Source organism: Solanum pennellii, chromosome 11 (genome assembly GCF_001406875.1).
Source record: "Solanum pennellii chromosome 11, SPENNV200".
Lineage (NCBI taxonomy): Eukaryota > Viridiplantae > Streptophyta > Magnoliopsida > Solanales > Solanaceae > Solanum > Solanum pennellii.
The window spans coordinates 58,950,986-58,977,913 of NC_028647.1; the positions used below are offsets into that span (position 1 = coordinate 58,950,986).

A 26,928-nucleotide genomic window follows, 5' to 3' on the forward strand; every position below is an offset into this window, starting at 1 on the left:
AAAAGATTACTAAATGCAATCTTTTGTACTAGATGAAATAAATTAAGAGCCTGTTTGGTTTGATTTAAAAAAAGTAATTTTTAAAAAGTATTTTTAAAAGTGCTGAAACTTATTTTTAAAATAAATAGTTATTTATTTGAATAAAAGTGTTGCAGTTGAAAATAAAAATTGTTGATGTGTTTGGCCCTTAAAGTTGTTAACATGATAAAAAGTTGATTAATTTAATTTTTTTTTACTTAAATTAAAAAAAAAAATATTTTACATCCATAAGAAATAATAATAATAATATTTATACTAATACTAATAACAACAACAACAACAACAACAACAACAACAACAACAATAATAATAATAATAATAATAATAATAATAATAATAAAAGAATTAAGGGCAAAAAGGTAATGTACCTTGTCAACATAAAATGACTTTTAAGCTGGAAAAAAAAAATACCCCTCACCTAGTTTTTAACTTTTGGCTTAAAATAAATTATTTTTGATTTAAAATAAGTCAGTAATAAGTCAAAAACTAACTTTTAAGTCAGTTTGACTAGTTTTTAAGTTAATCCAAACAGGCTCTAATTAAATGCAGTGTTCAAGATCAGATGTTCTATTTTGAAGAGAAAAAAATAACATTTATACTGGTCTTTATATCCAATCATGTGAGTTTACTTTAGTTAAATGATAAATTAATTACAGTAATAGTCTATTATTAACTAATCATATGATAAAAGACATTTAATTTATTATAAATAGACACGAGCTATAGCCTATATATACAATTAATAATTGATTTGTAAAAACATAGTACAAACACAATTATTCTTCCATCGATGAGTCATTGATTTATCACTTGATTTTTTTTTTGCTTTTACAAAGAAATTAAAACTGGCATGACAAAAAAATGATATACAAATTGAGTTATAAGATCTGGTCTAACAAAAACTTAGGGTAGGAACGCTGTACATGAAATATCAGTAATTCTTAGGAAAATCAAACTTATTTTTTAAAAAAATTGATCATCGAAACATGAAAAAAATTAAAAATATGGAAAAACACCCTTAATGCTGAAATTATTTGTTTCTTATCGATTTTGCTTAGGTGCATGTAGCACATAGCCAGGTCAGCAGGTAGTAAAGTCAGAATTTTTATTAATAAATATCAAAATGTATAATAAAGTAAATTCACGAAAAAGCCAAGGAGTCAGGGGCAGAGCCAGCATAGTATTCTTAGGAAGTCAAGAAAAATATTACCAGTGACAAAACATATTATTAACTACAAAAGAAAATATATTTTACAAATAAATTTGTCACAAATGTTTAAGCATTTTTGAACGGTTTTTATTTTTGCAGTTAATATAATATTTTTAGTGACGAAGCACTAAATCATCTTTGTATACTTTTAGAGATACACATTTAATGACGAATTATTTTTCGTCACACAAGATTTTTAGTGACGAAGTATGATTTATTAATAACAAAATTATTTGTGCCTGATAATCAAATTTGTTGTTGTGAATATTGACATGTAATATATACACATAAAAAATATATTTTAGTCTAACTACATAATGTAATTTATTAACGAAAAGATATCATGAACACAACTCAAGTGTGTGTATATATATATATATCTCGCTCCGCCACTAAACTAGATATATCGAAAATGAAAAATGGAAAAAAAGGCAATCGAAAAAGTGAATGATTGTGAGTGTGGAAGAGAACAAAAATTGTCGTGCAATGCGCGCAAGGAATGTTAATTAGTCATGTCAATATATTCCCTCAATTCCTTTTGTCACTAAACATGGCATGAACTACTCATCTAGATATAATCATATAATATAAAAAAGACCCCACCCCACTTATATTCTCTATATCTATACTTTGGCATGTCTTACTACTTTTTTCTCACTTGCAGCCTTTAATTCTAATTCTATGATTTAGAAATGAACAAGGAGAGGACAAATTGATTGCATAAACAATAGTTTAAATTGTACTATATGTATAATTGAGTTTCTTAGGTGGTTTTTCCCTATAAATATGTGTCTTACACCAAATCATGTGTATACATACGATTAACTCTTTATTATTTAAGGACCAAACTCATAAACAAATTTCTAAATTTATTGGATTTTTCCCTTCAGGTACCTCAGCTACGTCATTTTCCTATTGAATCATTGAACCGCCCACAGTTTGTTTCTTTAAAACACGATTGACTGATTTTGATCGGTTTTTCTATTGTAAATGCCTTCAATTGTGTTCGTATTCTTATGATTTTGATTGAAGGAATGAAGACAAACTGTATGTTAGTCTCATTTGTATTCTAATGTGTTCGAACGACTTGAAATAAAACACAATTATTCTCGAATAGTTTCACTATCAATTGAACTAATGAGTTCTGGAACAACTTATGTATTCTCTATCAATATCTCCACATCAGTCAACGGTGTTTAAAAGGAACAAATTTTGGATGGTTCAATGATTCAATAGGAAAAGAGCATAGTTGAGGTACCTGAAAAAGATCCCAACAAGTTTAGAAATCAGTTTATGTATTTGGTCTTATTAAGTAACGCATTAATGATTATGTTTCGAAGTTCAAATGTTTTTGTAAATTCACTTTTTTCCTTGTTGTTTTGAGTGTCGTCTTTTTCTCTCATAATTAATTTTAAATGAATGATGTTTGTAGTGCTTTTGATATAGTCCTCACAAAATTTGATATAAGTGTCATTATACGTTCAATTTTTGGATTAGACATGGCTTAATTCTGAGAATTAGCTGAGCAATTTTATTAGTTATTTGTAATATTAATTTGTTTTAAATATTTGAAATGCCTATATTGTCTATGAAGCTGTACTTACTACAACAAAAACAACTTTTAGCGGTATAAAATATTGACACTAATAAAGAGTGGTAAAATCTTTACCGGCATTAGTTAAGTGTCATTAGAATTAATGTCGCTAAAGGCTTTAGGAACATATACAAAGAGTGACAATTGCCGCTAAAAATACATATTTAGCGATAATTAAGAATTAAATACCGCTAATGATCATTTTTATTGTAGTGACTTTTGCATCAATATACCTACAAATGTATATATTTGTGTTAATTAATGTATCTTCTTAACGTAAGTATTTCATCTCTAAATGACTATGCAAAGCGTTAATTAAAATATAATAGCCTTTCGTAATCAAGCCATGCCCTTCTAATTATTTTTTTCATAAAAAGTAGAAGTTGCAGCCCTTTGAAAATTGTTGGGTTGAATTTACCAAGTGGATATATTGATTTTGAGTCCTTTAGAGCTATTTTGGATCAATTTTGAAGTAAGATTTGTGGGAAATCTTATTAAAAATACCTTTTCGATAAATACTTACCGAAATTTTTATAATTTGATGTGTGTCAAAAACACTGTCCTTAAAATTCAACAAACTCTTCTAGTATAAAAATTAGGAGCCAGAAACTAACGGCAATTCAATAAAAAAAAACATACCACTAACTCAATACTCTCTCCATTTCAAAAAGGATGACCGATTTTGACTTGGAACGAAGTTTAAAAAAAGAAAGAAGAATTTTTAATCTTGTGGTTCGAAATTGAAGTTATGTCAAATGTACCAAAGTGCCCTTTAATCTTGTGGTTTTAAACATGTCATGTGGAAAGTTAAAGTTAACTTTGCCAAAAAATAAAAGGAGTCATTCTTTTTGAAATAAACTAAAAAGGAAATAGGGGTTTTCTTTTTAAAACGGAGGAAATATATTTTATGGAAAAAACATGTATATATCTATTCTCTTATCCACTCTAATGAGAGGACTTCTAGATTATGTATGTCTTCTCCTTCTCTTAATCAGAATGATACATGGGAAATACCATATATGTAACCAGAAAAAAACTGTCAATCACAATTTTATCATTTTGACCAATCATTCAAACATAACAGGAATAATGACTAATTAAGGCTAATTAAAGGATGCATTATAATTGGTACTAATGATTATTAATCATGTATAGTAAGGAGTAATATATGGCAGTGATGGATTGCTGCTATTAAGACTATCCAAATCCATATAAAATATGAACCAGACCTAGATAAAACAGATATTGGTGAAAGTTTTAAATTTAATGAACCAAAATCTCTTTTGTAAGCTCAAAATTCTATTCTATTGCATCATACTCGCATAATCTCTGTCGTTTGAGTTTGGATTCCTAAAAGGACCAAGTATGCGTTTATAGTTCTATGAGTGAACCCTGACTTCTTCTTCATAATATAATTGTTGCATATTGGATTTTGAACGGTCCAGATTATTTAAAAGGTGAGCTGATCTCAGGTATGGCTTATATATGATCGTGTGAGACATGGTTCATGTGTTGTAAGACAGGGTAAGGACTGAGAGTCCGGGCTATGTATACCATGTAATGTTTGAGGAATTATTATTTGTTGTTGACAACTTAGTTCTTAGGGATTTATTTTCGCATAATTGTTACAAATATTGAATTGAGTTTATGGAAGCCAACTCTTAGTTGTTTCCAAACTGTGTTCTCCATTTGTCCAGATGAACTTGATTTTATAAATAGTGTTGAGTTTAGTTCTGGTATGAATGAGTTGGTCTAAAACGTCAGTTTCAATTATTGTTTCAAAAAGGGTCGGTCAAGGAGTTGATATGACAAGTTGAGAAAAATAGTAGATTGGTTGATAGGGCTAGTGATGCCCAAGTGTTTGTTAAATATCAATGTGACAGAAGAGTTAGACTATGATTTGACACTATCATAGTCTTGTATTCATGAATATTAATATGGTATAGAAGAGTTATGTTATGATTTGATATTATGATGACGCGTAACATAAAGGTATGAGATCAAGGTGCATTAGTTATGACATTTACCCGGGGAGAGTATGTGGGTAAAGACTTAGGGTGGTATAGCTTTTTTATTGCATGTTTTCTTCTGATTGACTATATTATATTCTGAAGTAGGTTTGGGTCGACCGATGATGCCTACCAATATATGTTATTTATACTGATACTATTCTTGCTATGTTACTTGACATAGTCTGGTTGTAGGGTCAATGATGTTTCATAGGTGAAGACAATGACGATCTCCAATATTTTTTCATTTTTCCTTCCTTATGATTAGAGTTGTGTCTTATTTTATTATATAAATTGTACTCTTTTAGTAACTCTTGTACCTATTTTTTTAAAAAAATTCTTGAGAAGGATTTTTCGGTCATTTGTAAAAGATTGCCGTTAGAGTTGATGTCTTCATAAATCTTTATGGTATTAAAAAAAATTTCTTAGGATTTGATAATTTCCGCATTGTCGGTTTTGAATTGGATGATAAGAATTCTCTTATCTAGGTGTTAGGTCATAACAATATTTCAAACTCTTGAAATATAGTAGCACACAATTAAGCATAATTTTCTACTTTATTATTAAATAAGATTGCTTAATTTTCTGCTTTCCCTAGATGAGTGTAATTGATGCTATCTATCACATCATTTAACTCTTCGATACATTTTTTGCATTAATATAATGAAAAACTATCGAATTAGATATACGTTCATATCATATCAACTAATCTGATTTATACTTTTAAATAATTATCTAGTATTTCATTTTTTTTAACAATTATGTATATATTTGAAATTAGACACATTGAGATACATCACTCCTTAAAAATTAACTTTAAATAGAATCCTTATTTTATCTAACCACTTAATTTTGTTCCTACTTTACAACTTTACTCTAAATTAGCCCCCAAACTCTCTTTATATCTGATCATGCATCTAAATTAAATCTGGTATATGTGTATAGGTATATAATGTATTTATCATGTATCTGCAATATATCTGTTATGTATCTATTATATAATTAGGTATGCATTTGAGTTCCACATGATATATCTATTGTATATCTATTGATTCTTTCAGGTATGTGTTGTTTATCTTGCAAAATGTATATGAACTCATGTATCTACTCACAACTTATTTTCAATAATATCTATTTAATTTTTTCATTTTTCTAGCATACGAATGTCATTGTGTATCCCATAAAGCTCAAAATTTAAATAAAAAGAAATGACAATTGAAAACGAAATTCAATACGGAATATGTAAAAAGATTTTGATTCTCGAAAAAATGTAAAGAATTCTAAATTTCTTTTGGATCAATGAGACGGTAGATACTCTATGATAGCTATAGACGTGATACACATAATTAGAGATATCTTTTAGACATATATCATAGATATATTTATCTGGACGCGCTGAAAACATATACTAAAGTTCAAAATATGATAATGATTAGGGGAAAAAGACAAATATACTTCCGAACTATCGTAAATGGTATGCAAATACTCTCCGTCATACTTTTGGTACATTAGTGCCCCTATCGTCCAAAAACTAGAGCATATATGCCCTTCACTCTGATGGAAGACTAAATAGTAACATGTGACAATCTTATCCCCCGATTCGATATTCAATAAATATCGAGTTTGTGGATAAGATTATGAAATGTGTATGTCCATTAGTTGAAAGAATTTATATGGTCAAGTTTTTGGACAACACGAATATCTATATCTCGAAAGTATGACGAAAATATCTGCTTATCATTTACGATAGTTCAAGGATACATTCCTTTTCACTAATACTTATCATATCATATATTATTATAAGTGGAAAGATTTTAGTTCAAAGTTAGATTACGAAAATGCTCTTCATCAATTTTTTAAATTAAAAAATCTTTTAATAATTTTTAAAATTAAATTAATAATGACAATGAAACTTGACCAAATACATGATAGATGTTACAACTTATTATTTTTCATTTATTAATGAATTTGATTGTTAAACCTTTTAGCTTCTACCACTAAACACATTCATTCACAACCTTTCATGTACTTAAATTCTCCCTTTATAAATTGGATAAAAAGTATTAATCCACTGCACTTTGTGTTTCATCATCTAATAGTTTTTATGTACATATTTTTTTTATTGCTCACTATTTTTCTTACTGATTTGTGCCTTTGTTCATTTTTTATTTTCATGATTGTTCGAGACATCTGATAGTTCTAATGTAATATTTTTTTATGGATTACTATTTCTTTTATTGGTTTGTGTCCTTCATTCATCTTTTTATTTTAATGATAATTGGAGTATTTATGTCCCAAGAAAGTTAAGCCTTGGGTCTTAGAATTTTTGAGTGATAATTCTAAGGGCAACTTTCACATATAGCAAATAAAAACATATTTATATGCTATAACAAAGTTTGCATAATTGCGCTCCATAGCAAACATAGAAACTGTATAATTCGCTATACATATACAGTTGAAGCAAATTGTATAAAACGAAGTGTATAAAACAAGAAAGAGAAAGACACTTGGGCAGAGAACTGTATAAAAACGAAGTGTATAAAACGAATTGTATTATTATAAGTGTATAGAACGATTATATACAATTTGAATTTGTATAAAATGAGAAAGAGAGAAAGACAAAAGAGACTTGACAAGGAATATACAATTGAATCGAATTGTATAAAACGAGAAAGAGAGAAATTAGATACAATTTGAAAATTGTATAAAACGAGAAAGAGAGAAATTAGATACAATATGAAAATTGTATAAAACGAGAAAGAGAGAAAGGCAAAAGAAAATGGGCAGGGGAGTATTTTTATTGTATAATTATAAGTGTATAGGACGAAAATATGTACTTGCATGTGTATATACAATTTTCTCACGCGTTATACAAACAAAAACACAATTTATACATTTCGCTTTTGTTTGTATAAGTGAGAAAGACGAGGGTGGCGAGCGAGACTTGGGAGAGTGGCGAGCGAGATCTGGAAGAGGGGAGAGAGGGGAACAAAAATATATGTATTTATACAATTTTCTCCGCTTTATACAATTAGAGACAATTTTTATACATTTGTGTTTGTATAAAAAGTGAGGAAGCGAGCGAGAGATTGGAGGAGAGTGGCGAGCGAGATATTTGGGAGAGAGGCGTCTGACAATTTTTTGCAAACGTTTGCTATGGAGCACAATTAAATCAAACCCTAGCCACTCCATTTATTTTAGGTTATTAGTTTGCTATTATATACAATTTTTCCTAATTCTAATTGGTAAAAATATTGTTTTAGCCTTACAAGTTGCTCATTATCTCCAAAAAAATCATTGATATTTAAATTCTAGGCATAAAATGAACTCTAAAAAGAGTTTATTTTACATGCACAAAAACACATATAGAAGTACTTTAGACAATGTTGAGCAATTTTATATCGACAAGACTTGAACCTATATAAATTATAACAATAACAAAGGTCAAACGTGCAAGGCACATATCGAGAACTAGTAATATAGAAAATACGTGAAAAGACATGTAATTATTTTTATTTTTGAAACGAATAGCCTAGTTGAGAAGTGCAAATATCCATAAGAAAGAAAATAGAGATACCTAGCAAACGAAAACGTCCAATATCGTATATTTCTTTTTTTTTTAACAAAAGCCAGTAACATAAAAATCTCAAGACGAAAAATCACAATCCATTCGATTTGGGAATTGCTTCAGAAATGGCTCCGAAGCCCAAAGAGAAAGCAAAGGCATCTGCAGTAGCAACCCCTGCTATAGCAATTGAAGATCTCTTCACTTCGCTTAATCGCCACATTCAACGATCCGAGTATGAGCAAGCCGTCAAAGTTTCTGATCAAAGTAAGTTCCTTTTCGAGTTATAATTTCATCGATCTGTAATAATCCAATGTATCGATCCAAAAAAAAAAAGGCATTTGATGATTTTTGTTTGAAGTTCTTGCGGCTGCGCCTGGAGATGAGGATGCGATACGGTGTAAAGTGGTGGCGTTAGTGAAAGCAGATTCTATAGAAGAAGCATTGGTTGCTATTAAAGACTGTAGCAAAAAGGGTTTTGTTGATCTTAGCTTCTTTAAGGTAATAATGAATCTTTGAACTATATATATAGTTTAATTTAAAGGTGACTTGAAAATAGGCATTATGAACCAACATATATCTAGGGATTTTGGTTGGAAAATTGTGCAAAAGGCGAGTTTAGTATGACAGAAATCTTTTCACATAAGATATAACTTTCTGGTGTTGATACTACATTACAGCATTCTTTTTATTCTCTCCATGTCACTTGCCCCAATTAGCACTTTTACAATACTACTTCCTTTGTTTCAATATATGTGATTCTTTTATTGCACACGGAGTTTTAAAAAAACGTCTTTGAAACTTGTGATCTAAAACAAGCCATAGAGATTTGTGGCGGTAAATGGTGTCACTAATGGGTAGAATTAGAAGTGCAAAGTTATTGTCCTAAATATAGAAAAATGTGTTCTTTTTGGGATATACTAAAAGGGAAAGAGTATCTTATAATTTGAGATGGAGGAGTATACATCTTTAGTACTCAAAATCACCAAAGCACTGTTCTATTTTCTTGATGAAGTAAATAAATTGTATTAAAGAGGTATCAAGAGGATTCAGAGTTACAAAGCATCTGTCTGTTAGCTTCAGGGCATAACTATATGAAGCTAAAACTAAGCAATAATCAGTATAAACAGTCAAAATATACCCCTAACACCACTGCTATGTCAGGGTCAAGGAGCTAAAACATCCAAAAATCTGTCTACACTGTTTACAAGGGAGTGAAAATGCCAACTAAACATACTAACTAGACATCTAGCCTTTAGAGTACTTGTATGACTGAAACTCCATCAAAGCATCTGCTATTCCTTTCCTTCCAAATACACCAAAAATTTGCTGCTGGGATCATTCTCCAGATCCTTTGGATGGTTTCATTAACTCTCCAGAGAATCAAACTTCCATAGGCAACTTTGATGGACTGGGGCATGACCTATTGGAGGCCAAACATAGAGAAAAATAGATGTCACATGTCATCTGTCCCTGAGCAATGCAGAAAGAGGTGCCTGACAGATACACTATTCTGCTTGCAATAGAAGCATCTGTTGACAATGATGATACCTCTCTTTCTAAGATTGGGCTTTTTTTTTTTACATAGAGAAAACAAGAAACAATGATAGTGGTGGATGGATTCCTGCCAACCTGGAACCCTTGAATCCATTTGAGTTCTTTAACCTTTGCCAACATTTGAGCGAGCCCCCTTTCCGTTGGCAGAATAAACAAAAAAGGGGAGAGAGGGTCTCCCTGCCTGCGATCCTTTTGAGGAGAAAAAAAATCCCCACATGGCTTATATTAACCAGAACAGAGAATTTTACAGTTGAAAATACAAATATATATCCACCTTATCCATCTATTTCCAAACACCATCTTCTTTAATATATCACTTAAATAAGCCCAATTTAATTGGTCAAAGACCCTCTCTATGTTCAGCTTACATAGAAGGCCAGTATCCCCAGTTTTGAGCTTCCAATCAAGAACCTCATTGGCAATCATGGATGCATCAATGACTTGCCAATTTTCATGAAAGCACTTTTCTGTCCAGAAATCAATTTGGCCAAATCATCCCAACCCCCAAGTCATTTTCATTTTCCTCTCTGTCTCCTTTGTATTTGATCTCAAACTCAGAATTGTGGTAATCTAGTGTAGTGGCAAGTAGCTGTTATTTGTTGCTATAAGTTTTTGTTTGTAATCTCACTTGATTAATATAATTGTCTTACTTGATTTAGCAGAGTGAGGATAACCATTAGTTATATGCGTTTGGAAAGTATGAGTTTTTTTATTATGTCGGTAAATGTATTTGCATACTTTTTGTTCTTGTTTAACCATATAAGATCAAACCTCTCCAAGGGTTGCAAGGCCATAACGAGTAGCTGGTGGGTTTTTTGGTTATCCTTTGTTTGCTAATTAATTTGTTTTTCTATTTCCCCACTTTGTCTTTTAATTTTATTTACATGTATGATTAATAACCGAACCAAAACCGATAACAACCAAACCAATAAAGGTATATATTTGTTTTGATTTAGTTTTAATAATTTTATAAACTGATTAAATTGGTTTCGTTTTGGTTTTGGTTTTGGTTTTGGTTCTGATCCATAGCCGACCCAAACTGTCCTGTGAACACCATTAGGCACAGGACTGAAGGGCAGCTAACTGCAGTGAGGGTCTCTATGATTCTGTCTCTTTGTACAGTTTCTGGTAGTAATCCAGAATACCTTCCTTGACCAACCCTTTGTCATCAGTTATGCTCTACCCTATTTTCAAATGATCAACGGTATTTCCACTTTTGTGTGAGTTAGCCATTCTCTGAAAGAATTTTGTGTTCTTACTTCTAATCTCCCTCCTTCAACCATAGGCTTCTAAATTTTTGTTTCCAGCATACTTCTGCTGCAATGCTATCTGCTTCAATTCTAATTTCAGGCTTAGTGACTTCAGCTTCTGATCGGGGTGTGAGTTCTATGTTCAACAATCTGCTCTAAGTCTCTCCAGCCCTACCAAATCCTTGCTCCTTTGAGTTACAATTTTGCCAAAATCCTCCCAATTCCATCTAGTAATGTCCTTCATGTTCCTTAGCTTTTGTGTGAATATAAAATTTGGGGTGCCCATTACTGTATAAGAGTTCCACCAATGTTTCACCATATCTGTGAAACCATCAGATTATAGCTACATGTTCTCAAATTTAAAATATGAGGGTGATGCTACCCAATCCCCGCTTTCCATAATAATTAGCATATGATTTGAGAACACCATGGGCATGGTATGTTACTTAATGGCTTTGAACATCACTCCATTCAGGGGAGATTAAAAATCTGTCAATTCTTGAGGCTTGGGATAGGTCCTCCACTACTGTGCTTCTGTAGTAGAGGGTCAATCAACTCCAATTCTAGGATGATGTTTGAGAAACCCCTCGTGGCATGTTGTTATCAATCTTTGAGAGAAGAGAAGAGGAAAAAGAGAAGAAGGTAAAATGTATGTTGTTAAGCTAGTTTGGATACTCTTACCAAAGGTCGATTTCCCAGGATGTTAGAGGCAGCGATTTTTTAATCTGATGGTCACATATTGTATACCTGAATGATATTATTACAACTGAAACATCCTACGGCTTCCTCCGAATAGCAATTTCAACTAAGGAGTAGGAACTAGGAAGTATAATAGGAAATATATGAGCAGTCATCAGTCCCTGATCTTGTCTACAGGAGATAGTTAACCATTTTGTAAGCTTCTTTTCAGTGTGAAGTTAGCTTGTATCGTTCCAGCACCCGTCTTTATGCAAATTATTTACGTATATTTGCCTTATGTTAACTCTGTATCTCCTCTACTTGATGAAAAGAAAAATAATTTCCTTTCTCTTTAGTTCTGTATTTTGTTTCTCTCATTAACATTTTTCCTTTTTCATTGTCATGCTTTCTTTGAAAAGGCATATTGCTTATATCGGCAAAATAAATTGGAGGAGGCTTTAGAGTCCTTGAAGGGGCAAGAAGGAAGTACCGAGTCAATGCTGTTGGAATCTCAGATTTTGTATCGATTAGGAAAGATGGGTGCATCTGTCGATATTTATCAAAAGCTCCCAAAGTCTACGATAGATTCCTTGGAGATAAATCTTGTTGCTGGTCTGGTTTCTGCTGGAAGATCTTCTGAAGTGCAGGGAACCTTGGATTCACTGAGAGTAAAAGCAACTAGCAGTTTTGAATTGGCTTACAACACTGCCTGCTCTTTAATTGAAAGGGAGAAGTACAAAGATGCGGAACAACTGTTATTGTCAGCTCGAAGGCAAGTTTGCCTCTATTAAGCTCTTCATAACCCCATGAAAGAATTAGATTCAGTTAGTCCTGACTTGTTTTATTTGTATGACTTTTATCCATTTTCTTAACAGTTGATGATGCACAATCTATGACTAGTAAAAAGAGCATCAGATATTTCCTTGCTTGGAAGTTATTTTGGAGGGTTTAAGTTGGCATCAAGATATACTTGCTTTAGCTATTGATATAATCTTGTCGTTATGAACTTAAGGAGAATCTTAAGCATCTTTTATCCTCTTATTTGGGTTTAACTTTTTGTTGGCTTTATAACCATTTAGTAATGATAGACTGACCGTTTAGAACTAGTCTAATTGAAAGATGTGCCATTGCAGTCAAAAGTGCTTGTATGTTGGGGGTTAAAATGTCTGCAAAGCTGCTATATCTACTTATTTGTCTTATGTAAATGGAGTTACAGTTCTTTATACAAGAAAGTAAGTTTCTTTAACAATTCCAATTTTCAGAATCATGCAAATGATGCTTCTGTATCTTTGTTTGGTTATAATTGTTACTTGCCTTTTCTATCAAATCTTAATGTCTTCTCTTTTGGTTCGTTTTTTTCTTTGGGGTGGGGGGTGGGGGAATAGAGGGGGCATGTTATATGAGGCTTTAAATCATTAGTTGTGTATATTGTGGGTTGATTTCCTCTCTAGATCCTGTAGACAGTTGAATGCAGTTTATTATTTGCTGCCAGAGATGTTGGGACAAACTGGAATATCTATTTATGAGATGTCACAAGGGACAAACTGCATTCTGGTCTATTCATTTGGAACAATCGTAAAATGAAATTTTCTCTTCCTTCGTCTTTTTATAGTTTATGTACGTATAGAAGTCTCAAATCAAATGGGTGAAATCTTCCACTTTGGAATTCTCTGTGAAACTTCCAGTTTTTGCATGAATAAATGAGAATATAAAAGAAAGACGAATATCTTATTGTGGATATTGGAATTACAGAATTGGTCAAGAAACACTTATGGAAGAGAATTTAGCTGATGATGATGTTGAAATTGAATTGGCTCCTATAGCTGTTCAAATTGCATATGTACAACAGGTAAATTGTCTTATGACATGAGTTTGACTAGCCTTCTTTTGCTTTGATAAGTTGCAATTATGCAAGTTGTTTTTTTTTCTCTCCAGATTCTAGGGAACACCCAAGAGGCTGTTGCATCGTATACTGATCTTGTCAAAAGAAATTTGGCTGACGAGTCTTCACTTGCGGTGGCAGTAAATAATCTCATTGCTTTAAAGGGTCCTAAAGATGTCTCTGATGGCCTAAGGAAACTTGATAAGCTAATAGAGAAAAGTGATGGACCAGAGAAGTTCCAGCTTGCTCGTGGACTAGACTTGAAGCTCTCACAGAAGCAAAGTGAAGCAATATATACCAATAGGGTGCTGCTGCTACTTCATTCTAATAAGATGGATCAGGTATATTATATGAGATTTACATTGTTTGCAATGGTTCTACTTTTAACATTTGATGCATTAGAAACAAGGTGAACCATGATAGACATCCAACTGCTATTGTTTATTCCCGGAGTCTTTTTCCAATGTTTATTTTTTTCATTGGATTGTTACAGGCTAGAGAACTTGTTAGTGCCCTACCTGGGATGTTCCCTGGTAGCTTGATGCCTGTACTTCTTCAAGCTGCTGTACATGTGAGAGAGAACAAGGCTGCTAAAGCTGAAGAAATACTTGGGCAGTATGTAGATAAGTTTCCTGACAGGTCCAAGGTTATCCTGCTTGCAAGGGCTCAGGTTGCTGCAGCTGCTGGCCATCCTCAGATTGCAGCTGATTCCTTGGCGAAAATACCTGAGATTCAACACAAGCCTGTAACTGTTGCAACCATTGTTTCTCTCAAGGAACGGGCTGGAGATATTAATGGTGCCGATGCTGTGTTTGATTCCGCAATCAAGTGGTGGTCAAATGCCATGACTGAAGACAATAAGCTCAATACCATCATGCAGGAGGCCGCTGCTTTCAAGCTCAGGTATGGAAGGAAAGATGAGGCAGCACGCCTTTATGAGCAGCTAGTGAAAAGCCATGGAAGTATTGAGGCTTTAGTTGGATTAATCCAGACTGCAGCCCATGGTGACATTGAGAAAGCAGAAGCTTATGAGAAGCAGTTAAAACCACTACCTGGTTTGAAAGCATTAGATGTCGACAGTTTGGAGAAAACTTCTGGTGCCAAGCATGCCGAGAAAGGTACAAATGCTGGTGCCACTGAAACATACGAAGCGAAGAGTAAGGATAAGGCAAAGAAAAAGAGGAAGAGAAAGCCAAAATATCCGAAGGGGTTTGACCCAGCTAATCCAGGACCTTTACCTGACCCAGAGAGGTGGCTTCCCAAGAGGGAGAGGTCTAGTTACAGACCAAAGAGAAAGGATAAGAGAGCAGCTCAAGTTAGAGGTTCTCAAGGTGCAGTGGCTAAAGAGGCAGCGAGCAATAGCGATACAAAATCAAACCAGCCAGCTAATCCAAAAGGAGCCTCTCAGCATGCAGGCAATGTGCAATCAAAGGCTTCATCCAAATCTTCCAGGAAGAAATCAAGGAAGTAATCCAACAACGGATAACCTATGTTTCTTTGTTATTGTTTCGGTGGATTCTTTTTTCCTGATTCGTTTAGCATTTTTGTTGTACAACACGAGTTAGTCTCGGAGATGTCCATTTATCTATGGTAACTTTTTGTACTTTTCATACATAAGGTTGTAGGTGAGGGGCATTGTTGCTTGCATCTTAAGTTAACCTACCTTAATCAGATTTGGAAAGGTCTCATTTGCTTAGTTCTGTTAGGTCTAAACTATTTAGGATTGTGGCAGCAATGGATGGATGAGCTATTCTGTTACTTCTTTTTCTCCCTTTATGCTCTGTTTTGGAAGCAATCGTTTCGTACCATGGTAGTGTTATTTTTAGGGATAAGGTATAAGTACCTTTAGATTATGATCAAAATCCTAGAGAATCAAATCTTAACTAAACTAGGTCCTACTAACCTAGATTTATTATTATTATTTTTTTTTTTTGTAATTTTGTGCATTTTTTTTTGCTTGGATGACATCCAAATATCTCCCACGCGTCTCAATCGCGTGGAGTCGTGGAGTGTGCCACATAAGTCAAACAATGTATAAAATTATTTAAAAAATGAGTTCAGAGTGGTAATAGTGCCTTAGTTTATTTAAGGCGTGTCTCTAATATTTCGATTATATTAGTTTATTTAAGGTGTGTCTCTGAGATTTCGATTATACTGTAACGGTGCTTGTGGGAATAATTTTACCCGCATCGAGCGATTACACCAAGTCAATACAATTTTCATTATTATGTGATTTATTGAAGTAAAACACATGTCAATTAATTATGGTTAAATGAAATAAATACTAAATTTAAACACATGATATGTATGTATTGACTTGATATAAACATCCGATATCGATAAGTTTTATGCTTACTGCCTTTTCCCTTATTTTTAGATCTCATACTTCTTGCAGTCTAATCTGCTGGGGATGTGTATTATTCCCTATGTGGAAGGACGTCTATTTAACTAGAGAACATTAGCCTCTATTTCCACACTTAGTTCTGTGAACTTAGAATAAAATTGAAAAAGTATTCTCTTACTTTTGTAGAAGGAATAAATATCTTATATGAAGCAAATATTAAAGTGCTTGCACCCTCAAAATTTAGACTTTCATATGTGTCTTATTGTGATTTACAATTGCTGAATTTACCAACTTAAATAGGGCTAAACAAATTATTTTGTTTGATGAGAGATTAATCTAAATTCTGAGTAAAAGTGAAAGAAGGGAGCATGAAATATTGAAATCAATACACCTTTCGATAATCACCTGTTAATTCCTAATCAGATACTAAATCAATCGATAGCTTAATGGTTTACTAGCGAATTTGTATATTTAAAATTCGATATCTAATAAGTCAAACGATTAAGCATAATTGTCCATCCGATTTGTTCAATGAACAACCTTACTCTTCACATGTTTTCCTCCATTAGATGTTTTTTGTATCAATTTAAAATTTTCATTAAAGCTAAATTTAAGTAACGATTGGAAAAGTTTCCTTTAGTTGGATATCATGAATAAGAGACCTTCCTCTCCATTATTTGAAAGCAACAATTTTCATACTTAGGGTTCATTTCGACAAATTGAACCTTGAAGTCTAATTTGAAATTAGATTGATTTAAAGTTAAATTTTTTTTGGAATATGCAATTTGAATTTTTATATTGTATTTTTTTCTCATAGACATATATCCTCCATAATTGGTGAAAATTATCTCAATTTCTTCAACTCTTATACAACTTTACCAAATGAGCAAATCATAGTTCATAAATAAAGTATCAGAATATTCTGCGTGTTGAATTAATAAATCACACGTCTCTATGTTCCTTTTATAAATAAATATTTGCAAGTACATATAATATCAAATTTTCAGATACACATAATTTTACAAAGATTCATTAGTCCAATAAATCAACAATATCAAAATTAACTATTCTTTAATAAAATATTCCTTCATGGTGTAGACTCTTCTCATCGAGTGTAAGCCTTTTTTTTTTTTGATAAAATATAAGCTTATGAATCAAGTTTTTTATTTATAAAGTTTGTAATCACATTAAAATATTAAATCCTATATTTTTTTTTTGAAGAATTTAAATTTTTATAAACAAATATTCATTTAAAATCAAACTTTGAAATTAGATTTTCAAATTTTATGGCCATAACTTTCCTAGTATAAATTCTTGCCTTCTAGGCCCTGTGCCTTGCAAAAACTCTTCTTTTATCTTATTTCATTTTATATGACATACTATTACTAAAGTTCAAACAATTTTCTCTTCATAATTAACTTCTTCAAATATATTTCTAATTTATTTTAGTTTAAAAAACCAAGTAATTTGGAGTACTCATAAGTTACTTCAAAATTTCTCTTCGAAACTAGAGCCATCAATATGGGCTAGGCCTGTTGGGCCGGCCTGGCCTAACCAGGGATTTAGTAGGGTTGGACAACGATTTTTGGAGCCCATTTGAGGAAAGAGTTTTTTAGCCAGACCTGAATAAGCCTGCTGACTTGTGGGGCTTGAGAAATGTAACACCCCGTATTAAAAACAGACTAAAAACCAGCTTTTCAGAAAAATCTGCAGGTGCAACCAACGGGTCCATCGATGGACCGTAGACTAACCCACGGTCTGTCCAGCACATCCGTCAATGGGGTCAGAAACCCCCAAAATCTCAGCCAAGGAAAATTTGGTTAAGTCATGATCGACGGACGGACCTACGGTCCATAGGTCAGACCACGGTCCGTAGTCCGGGACCGTCGATTGACACCCCATTCACCCACTCTCTGACAAGAGCCACGGATGACCAACATGATCCGTAGATGGACCTACGGTTCGTAGGTCTGACCGTAGGTGAGAAATAACAGACAGTTAGGGGGAAAATGCAGTTGGGTCAACTTCAAATGATCATAACTATCAACACAAAATGAATTAGGTGTCTCATGACCTACCAAAAGATGGATAATTGAATTAGCTTTCTATAGCCACCAACCTTTCTAAAATTCGACCTACGAGTAAATAGTTATGCCCGTTTAGTAAAGGCCTTTCAAACAGGCCCAACCTACGGACCATCAATGGAACGACGGACCGTCTGTCCAGGTCATCGTTTGATCCGAACGCAACTTACCCAGGGGTCTTTTTGTCTTTTCCCACTTCATTTAAATCCTAAGATACGTCGTTTTGACCCTGAATCATCAGATTTTACTCAGTTTAAGTCTAGAAACATAACAAGAACTTACCTAAGTCAAAATCATAAATCAAAAAAGTTAGAAAATTAGAAACAAGAGAGGAAAAAAAGCTCAAGAACCCTAGTTCAAGAACACAACAAGTTTCCTACAGTTTCAGCCCCGAAACCTAAGTATTTTTTCGTAAATTTATTCACCAGGTATGTGGGATTTCACTGGTGGGTTCCTTTCACCCATTGGGTCCCTAATTTTCAGTCAGTTCTTGATTCTCTTATCATGATTAAATCTAGGGTTCCCAAGTATTTCAGCAGAATTTCATGATTTAGTTAAAGTATATGTTCCGAATCAGATTATCATGTTATTACTCAGATTATCGCATGAATTTCAGAACCCTAGCTTTGTATTTCTTTAGTTCTTGAATTACACATGCTAGGTTAGATATTTCAGTTATGCAGTTATACATGCTTCAGTTTTTAATGCATCATTATCAGATTAATGTCGCATTCTCAGTTTGCATGTTCAGTTTTGAGCTATCTAATATTTACAGAAAATTCAGACATAATCAATTAACTACATAAATCAATGGGAGTAGCATAATACCGATTTAGACTAGGGTTTAACGTACCCAATTAGTCCCAGAACTACTAGCCAAGTAGGTTGTAAGTCCCCTCTGTGGGCAAGCAGTTTAGTGATCACGCCAGCATGCCTTTATACCATTGGCAAGGTATATTGGGTCCTCTCGATGGGGCTTATACATCGGACTTCACATTTAACTCATGTGGTTTTATTATCGGTTATTAGTAGCTCCCACAGCTCAGTCAGACTCTCTTGCATTGACCATTTATTAGTATACTCAGTATCCAATTTCAGCATGTTATAAATTGATCGTTGCATTCAGTTAGCTCATTCTCTATATCATGTCAGATTATTATACCTGTTTTTGTGCTTGTTCAGTTATGTTTTATTTCAGTTTTATTCTATCCTACATGCTCAGTACCTTTCAAGTACTGACGTATATATGCGCTACATCTTCTCGTGATGTAGGTTCAGGTTCTCAGCATCCAGATCACGCATAAATCGATTTCTGATCTCCAGTTCAGCAGACTAAGTGGTGAGTCCTCATTCTCCGAGGACAATAGTCATGAGTTTCTTTTCAGTATTTAGTCTTTTAGTTTCAGGTTTTGCTAGACTTAACTGGGGCTTGTCCTAATATTTCTAGTCCAGTTTAGAGGCTATTTTCAGATATAGTTAGTTTCAGCTTAGTATTGAGTTAATATTTCTTTTGTATTAAACTCATCGTTTTCAAATATCTCAGTTATAAATTATGGGTATTCCCCATCTTTTCAGTTTAAATTATGATTTAGCTTCTGCATCAGTTTGTTATCTTTAGTATGCTTTAGCTTGGGATCACTTGTGGTCCTAGGTTCCGTGTTCGCGTCTCGGGGTAGCTCGGGGCGTGACTAGAAATATCGATAGGGCCGGCCCGTGGGCCAATAAAAATTAATTAAAAATAATATAATATTAAAATTTAAAATTAAAGAGAGTCAAACTCAAAACAATTAGGTTATTATTTTATTTAGATATTTATACTTTTACTTGAAAAAAAACTTAATAAATATTATAAAGATAATTTTATTTGTGGATTTGATTAAAAAGTAGTAACATTAACATCATGTAATATTATTTTTTCAATATTTATGATAATATTTTAAAATTATAATATATAATTTAATTTAATAATTCTAAAAATAATATATTTTCTATAAAAGTGATTGGCCCGGCAAGCCTGTAGCCCACGTACTTGTGGGTTGGGCCGATCGTTTTTTGGCCCACACAAAAAATGAGCTAGCTCGACCTGACCCGTAAAATGTCGAAGCATGTATGAGTTAGCCCGAATGAGGTGGACTGACCTATATAGACAGCTCCACTCGAAACATAAGGAGAACTATTATTAAGAGAAAATGAAAAAAATTATCCTTTGTATTAAATATTTAACAATTTATGCCTCTTAAATTTGATAGAAATAATGAAAAAAAGATTTATTTTTAAATATCAAAAAAGTCTTTATCATATCTTTAAAAAAATGCAACACAAAGTCGCACCATAAAATAAAATAATAAAAAAATGCAAAAATCACACCTAAAAAAATCCATCAAATTTTGAATTAAATTAAAAATAACACAAACTATGAAAATTGTATCTCTAAATTTGAGTTGCGATAATCACCTCCTAGTTACATCAAATCTAAAATCCGGCTCCTCTCTTTTTTTTTCTCTCCATTTTCTCCAAGTTTCTATTTGAATTAGTGACAGATGACATATGTTTAAATAAATTATTAAGATTTAATTTCCAAAATAAATCTCTAACCATGATTTAATTAATAAATACATTATATATTAAGTATTAAAAATTATTATAATATAAGTATCTTAGCAACATATTATCTTGTCCTTTTATACGCAAGATTTTTTTAAATTTTCTTTTAAATAAACTTTTTATCTAATTAACTGAATAGAAGTATAGAAACTATAATTAATTATCGTATGTACTGGTATCAGCGTATTCGTAATCTTATTATGAAATTGAAATTAGTTTGTTAAAATAATTTAATTATCTCTAGGTAATTTATTAATCACGGATCAATATGCTTTTAACAAAAGATTACAATAAAGCTATTATATAAATGAAAAAGAAAAGATCCTACCAAAAAAAAGGAAGTAAACTTTTCTTTTGTATATTTATGGACAAGATAATATGTTGCTAAGATTGTGAGATTATAATAATTTTAATACTTGATATATAATGTATTTATTAACTAAATCATGGTTAGAGGTTAACTTTGAAAAATTAAATCTTAACCATTTATTTTAACCTATGACACGTTTCATTAATTCAAATAGGAACTTGGGGAAAATGAAGAGAAAAGAAATGGAGAGAAACCGAATCCAATTTTACGAATATTTAACGAAACAAAAATATTAACTTTCGTACAAACTTAAACGTCTAAGCTTGCGTGTACTCGACTCTTTCTGGTATGTTCTCAAACATTCACTACGTTGGGGTCCATATTGCAAAATGGGTTAATTTAGCGGGTCATTACAACCCGACCCGACCCGAGTTGAAATAAATTACAAAACAGTGTGTTTTGTCTCTCTTTTGGGGGGTTGAAAATGGCGGCATCATTCAGATGGGTGTTACAGCTACACAAGGACGTACCAAAAGCAGCAAGATTTTACTCAGAGGGCTTGGATTTCACCATTAATGTCTGTACCCATAGATGGGCTGAGCTCCAATCTGGGCCTCTCAAACTTGCTCTCATGCATTCATCAACGTATTCTCTCTCTCTCTATCTTGCTAAATTTCTTGATTTATCATCTAATCAGTTTATTCTGGATGAAAATGTGTTAAATTTCACAGTTTGGGTTATGGGGTTTAGGTAGTTTTACTGTGCTTATAAATGAAATTTAGTGTTTTTATTTATAGATTTTCAGCTTTTTTATTCATTAAGATGTGTTCTTTCCCTTGCTAATTGTGCTTGAATACTCATCCAAAAATGTTATTATTCAGAAAGATGTGTTGAAGTTGTCATTCTTTGGGTTTAAAAGTAAGGATCTTTTAGTGTTTCTCTACTTTCAAGCAGTTGACTGTTTGTTGATTAACATGTTATATTGTCCTCATTTTGGGTTCTGTCATTGGGTAATTTACTGTGTTGTAATGGAAGAGTGGTTTTGGAGAATTATAGTTCTCATTTTGCCTCATATCGAATTGGTGAAAATATACATTTTAATTTTTTTTTCATCAAAGCTCACTTAGTTTGAATTTCGGGAAGCAGTTGGAATGGACAGTTCATTACTTAGGGTGCTTTAGGTATGGAGGAAAATGCTTTTTAATTTTTCTATGTTCGGTTGGTCAAAATTTTCTCTAGGAAAACACTCCTTAATAATGAGGAAAATGACTTCCCTTGTGGAAGTAAGGAAACATGTATCACAAGTGGCATCCACAGTAATTGTGTCCTCCCCACCCTCCAACACACTTCATCTTTATCGCACCCGGCTACATCCCCACCATCCTCCAACACAGTTGGAAAAATGACTTCCCTAGTGGAAGTATGGAAAACATGTACCACAAGTCGCATCCACATTAATTGTGTCCTCCGCCACCCTCCAACATACTTCATCTTTATCCGAGCCGGCAACATCCCACCGTCCCATCTCCTAATAGTATTTGTCTAGATTGTGTACAAATGCTTTTAGAATAGGATTTTTTGCTTACGTACCAAATAAAAGAAAATATGTAAGAAGCCTATTTATTTTTCTAGTAAACTTTTCGAAAATATTTTTCATGAAAGCCATTTTCCTTCATATTGAACGCACCCTAAGAGTTGAAGGCAGCTTTGAGGAACAGTTCCTGTATGCATATTTTGGAGTATTTGGCTTGAGAGAAATAATAGATGCTTTAGTGGGAAGAAAGAACATATGTCTTAAGAGTCATTCTTGCGGTGTAAGAAGAAAATAATTACCGACTTTATTTCTTTGTCTGAGGTATAAACTCCATCGACCTATACAATCAACAAAACTTCCATGTACTACAATAGCACCTTCTTGGAACATATTTGATACAAAATTACATTTTTCATATGTGCCAAACATCTTGGGACATTGGGAGTATTTCTTTGGGTGGCTGCTGATGGGTGATGTAACAGGAAAGGTCATATGAGAAACTCTAGTTGCTCCCAATCATTTCTTGAATTTCAGGGACTATGATTATGTTCTCGATGCATATTTTAGAGGTCTTTCCCTTGTTGGATGCCCATCTAAAAAGTAGTTTGAGGGTGCTCAAGGTAGTTGATTGTGTTCTTATCTTGGGTTTTTTTGGTTGGTATTTAAGTTATCTGGAACAAAATTTCGATTGTTACTTACAGTTGGTGGTTTTCTAGAATTCATATTGTCATCTTTTCAGGACGTGAGGTTTTATATGTGTTTTTCCCCTAGGTAATTTTAATTTGAATGCTCAGCTCAGTGGGTTGAGCTGCTTTAACAATCCGCTTATGCCATAAATATTTAATTGGGTCTCAAGATGTATCGAGATTCTCATTTTTGTATTGGGAGTTGGACAGTTCAGCATGCTTATCTAATTTTGTAATGTAATTCATACTTCGTGGCTTTGAGAACTTGCTCCTCTCATAATCTTTTTAATAGGAAGTTGGATGCTTAAGGAAGTTACATTAATTGTTTGGATTCAAATTCTCACTTTGCTACCTAATCCTAATGCGCTAATAATTTGCTAGTGGCATCCATGCCCTTTTAGATCATTGGTTAATATCTTTTCAAAAAGAAGTATTTCATTAGTTATAGTTGATTGGATTAGAAAATCTTTTACCTTTTAACATCATAGTGAGTTACATGTGCTAAGCTAATTTTTCCTTCTTCTTTTTTGATCGGTAAAAGATAAATATATAGATAAATAACATCAAGTAAGTGCTCAGGAATAGTTGGGCTCCAATGCGGGTACCAGACACCGGGTGGGAATCCCAAAAAAAGTAAGTGCAAACGAAAATGTACAAAACAACAACACTACAGGTTTTGTTATGTGCTAAAAAAGCTAACATGGCTCCTACGACATTAAATGTAGCCATGTTGTACCGAAAAGAGAGTAAGGAAATACATCTGAATTTAACTATGGACACATATTCTTTCTTGTTCTCAAAGATTCTAGTGTTCCTTTCCTTCCAGATTGTCCACCAGATAGCTGCTGGAGTCGCATTCCATAACCTGATTGATGCATTTCCTAGACCTTTTATGTGCTAGCATGACAAAAAACTAAAGGTAGAATAGGGCATTGTCCATTTAAGGCCTAGGACGTCAGAGAAAAGTTGCCATAATTGGGAGATGAATGATCAATGGAGGAAGATGGTTGGAGTCTACTACCTGACATTTGCAGAGTGCATTATTGGACCTCCTTTTTGCAGATTGCACTATGTTAGGACAGCTTCTCTTGTTACCGACCAAGTGAAATAGATGACCTTGGAGGGGGGCTGCACTTATTCAGATTCTTTTCCAAGGCCAGGAAGAGTTTAAAGCACTATTACCAGAGAGAAATAGATAACCTTTTCTGACCGTGAATCTACCATCAGGAGCTCCATTCCATGGCAATGTATCAGGCATATGAACTGGAATGACATACGAAGGAATGATTCTGGCAGGAAATTTGTTTGTGAGGAGGAATAATAAAATCAAATTTTGGACTAGACTTTGTAAATTATGTCAAGTTTGGGTTCCAATCATTTCTTAGTGATGTCAACAGGTACTCATTGAAGCTCCTTCCAGAGTAGCATATACCATCATATTACCAATCTGACATTATTCTGGTGTTCTATTGAGGAATTAGACATTGTGCAACTCTGACAAGATAATTAGAGGTCGTTTGGTAGATTGTATTAGAAAAAATAATGCATGCATTAGCTTTGTGTATTATTAGTACCTTATTTGGTACACTTTTTAGCCTATGTATAACTAATGGTTGCATTAGCTATACACTCTATTGTGTAGTGAGGTGTGTATTACTAATATCATGGATTTTCATGTTTTAGTAACACAAAGGGTTTCAACACATGCATTAGAATGATTAATGACATGACTAGCCCTCAAATCAATTGTAGAAAATGATGCAAATCAGCCCACTCAAGCTTATTTGGAGTAGCTGATACTAATGCTGGAAGTGGGATACCAGACAGAAGACACATCATGGATCAGATTCTTAAGATGTAACGAGTGTTCAGAAAGTCTAGGAAGATCTAAGTTTTAATCACATCCATACGCGGTCAAGTGTTAGAACATTCCAGCCCTTCTAATGCAACTATGAACCATCTACTATATGTACAAATGCCAGTTCAGTGTGTGTAAGGATGATTTATCGTTTGGTAGAGTTTGTACTTGTCAAGATAAGGTCAAGTTATGATAAACCTCAGCCCTTAATGAGTCACCTTCACAGTCCTGGATATGCCTTAAGCTTAGCATTCAGATATATGGTAGCCTAGTTTGATATCCTTTGCTTACTATTCATTCTGCTGCTATATTAGCCATTGCTCCTTTATCCAATTATCTGTCTCTTAATTAGTTCTCAGGAACCGAGATTTGTGTGATGACCCTATGAACTTTGTTCCTTTATCAAAACTTTTTGCAGTTGCTGTCACAATGTTCCAGCTATTACTTGAAGTTCTAGTCTGCAGCTCAAACTCATACATTAACTATGATAATTGTCTGTCTTAGCTTACTGCGTAAAATCACTTCGTATCAATCGGTCACTTTTTTCTGATTTGATTCTTTTTCTTCTTATTGAACATCATACAACCTATGTTGCTCGGACTCTTCAAAAATGCCAACGGGTGCGTGTCGGATTCGCCAAAAGTAGTGTATTTTTGAAGAATCCGAGACGGGTGCGGGATCAAAAGTGAAGAGTCCGCGCAACTAAGCATACAACTGGTTAACTGCTAACTTTAGTTTTACAGCGACATTGTTGTGCAGAAGGGATACTCATCCCTCCTATCCTTTACAGTTGGTGATATAAACAATTCGGTGACCAAGCTAATGGCTTTAGGGGCCGAGTTGGATGGTCCTATCAAATATGAAATCCATGGAAAGGTAACCAAAATTTTATAAGGTTGCTATTCTACTTTATTATTTCTTTCAAGTTTTAAGCATTAGTATCACTGTTATTGTGCACTAACATCATTATTGAATAATCAGAACTATTTGCTCTAGCTGCTAGCTGTGATTTCTTTTTCACCAATTAGGCATTATATTTTTTTCCTTTTTCCCTTTTTAGCCGAGAAAGTGATAGCAAATTCTGCTTTCAACTAGCATAAAATGTGAACTTTGATGTGCTTCTCTCTGTGGAATGGTTCATATTTATGTGGTTCGCTTGTAGTTGTTGACTGGCAATCTATATTACTGGTTTATGCTTGTTATTTACATATTGATTCGGAATTTTGCTGTGCAATCAGCATCAGTTTCTCCCCATCATTTATGTCCATGAAAGCTGACTATCGCATACTGTATATGGTTCGCGTAGGTTGCTGCCTTGAGGTGTGTGGATGGGCATATGTTGGGTCTTTATGAACCCTCCTAAGACTTCTTTGAGACGACTGCTTGTATTACAAAGGCAAATTGGATGCTTGACACAAGTTTTGCATAAAGAGAAATTTGACCTCTTTTTTCATAGAGGTAAAGCACAAGAAGATAGAGGAGATAGTGATTACTCATTAATCTACCAATGGTTTACAGCAAGAGACGACCCTTAATAAAAACTTAATAGATTGAGAGATATACAATAACCATACGGGTACAATATCATTCTGATCGAAAAATGCAAGTTCAATGTGAGGAGATTGTACGTACGATGTGAAAAAATTATATTAAAGTTTGATTAATTAAAGTTAGATGAATCAATTACTTAAGTGGAGAACAAAATAGCTTTGCAATAATTTATT

General features: G+C 33.2%; 2 protein-coding genes across 2 annotated transcripts; both read left to right on the top strand.

Moving 5' to 3' along the window:
* The first annotated feature begins 8,435 nt into the window (after positions 1-8,435).
* On the top strand, positions 8,436-15,542 carry LOC107004659 (signal recognition particle subunit SRP72). The gene is made up of 6 exons (XM_015202951.2): positions 8,436-8,684; positions 8,779-8,918; positions 12,322-12,674; positions 13,655-13,751; positions 13,838-14,125; positions 14,278-15,542. The coding sequence occupies exons 1-6, from the start codon at positions 8,546-8,548 to the stop codon at positions 15,253-15,255; spliced, it is 1,995 nt and encodes a 664-aa protein (XP_015058437.1). The 5' UTR covers positions 8,436-8,545; the 3' UTR covers positions 15,256-15,542.
* A 6,032-nt stretch (positions 15,543-21,574) lies between these two features.
* Positions 21,575-26,907, top strand: LOC107003128 (the record flags this gene model as incomplete). The annotated part of the gene is made up of 3 exons (XM_015201393.2): positions 21,575-21,771; positions 25,948-26,080; positions 26,511-26,907. Coding segments are annotated over 3 exons (387 nt in total), but the record flags the coding sequence as incomplete, so codon positions are not given.
* Between the last annotated feature and the right edge of the window lie 21 nt (positions 26,908-26,928).

What these genes read in the sequence shown, in the direction of transcription:
- LOC107004659 (XM_015202951.2), top strand. Translation starts at nt 8,546, where the DNA reads ATGGCTCCGAAGCCCAAAGAGAAAGCAAAGGCATCTGCAGTAGCAACC. An exon ending in TTGATCTTAGCTTCTTTAAG is followed by an intron (nt 8,919 to 12,321) that starts GTAATAATGAAT and finishes TTCTTTGAAAAG; the next exon opens with GCATATTGCTTATATCGGCA. An exon ending in CTGTTATTGTCAGCTCGAAG is followed by an intron (nt 12,675 to 13,654) that starts GCAAGTTTGCCT and finishes TTGGAATTACAG; the next exon opens with AATTGGTCAAGAAACACTTA.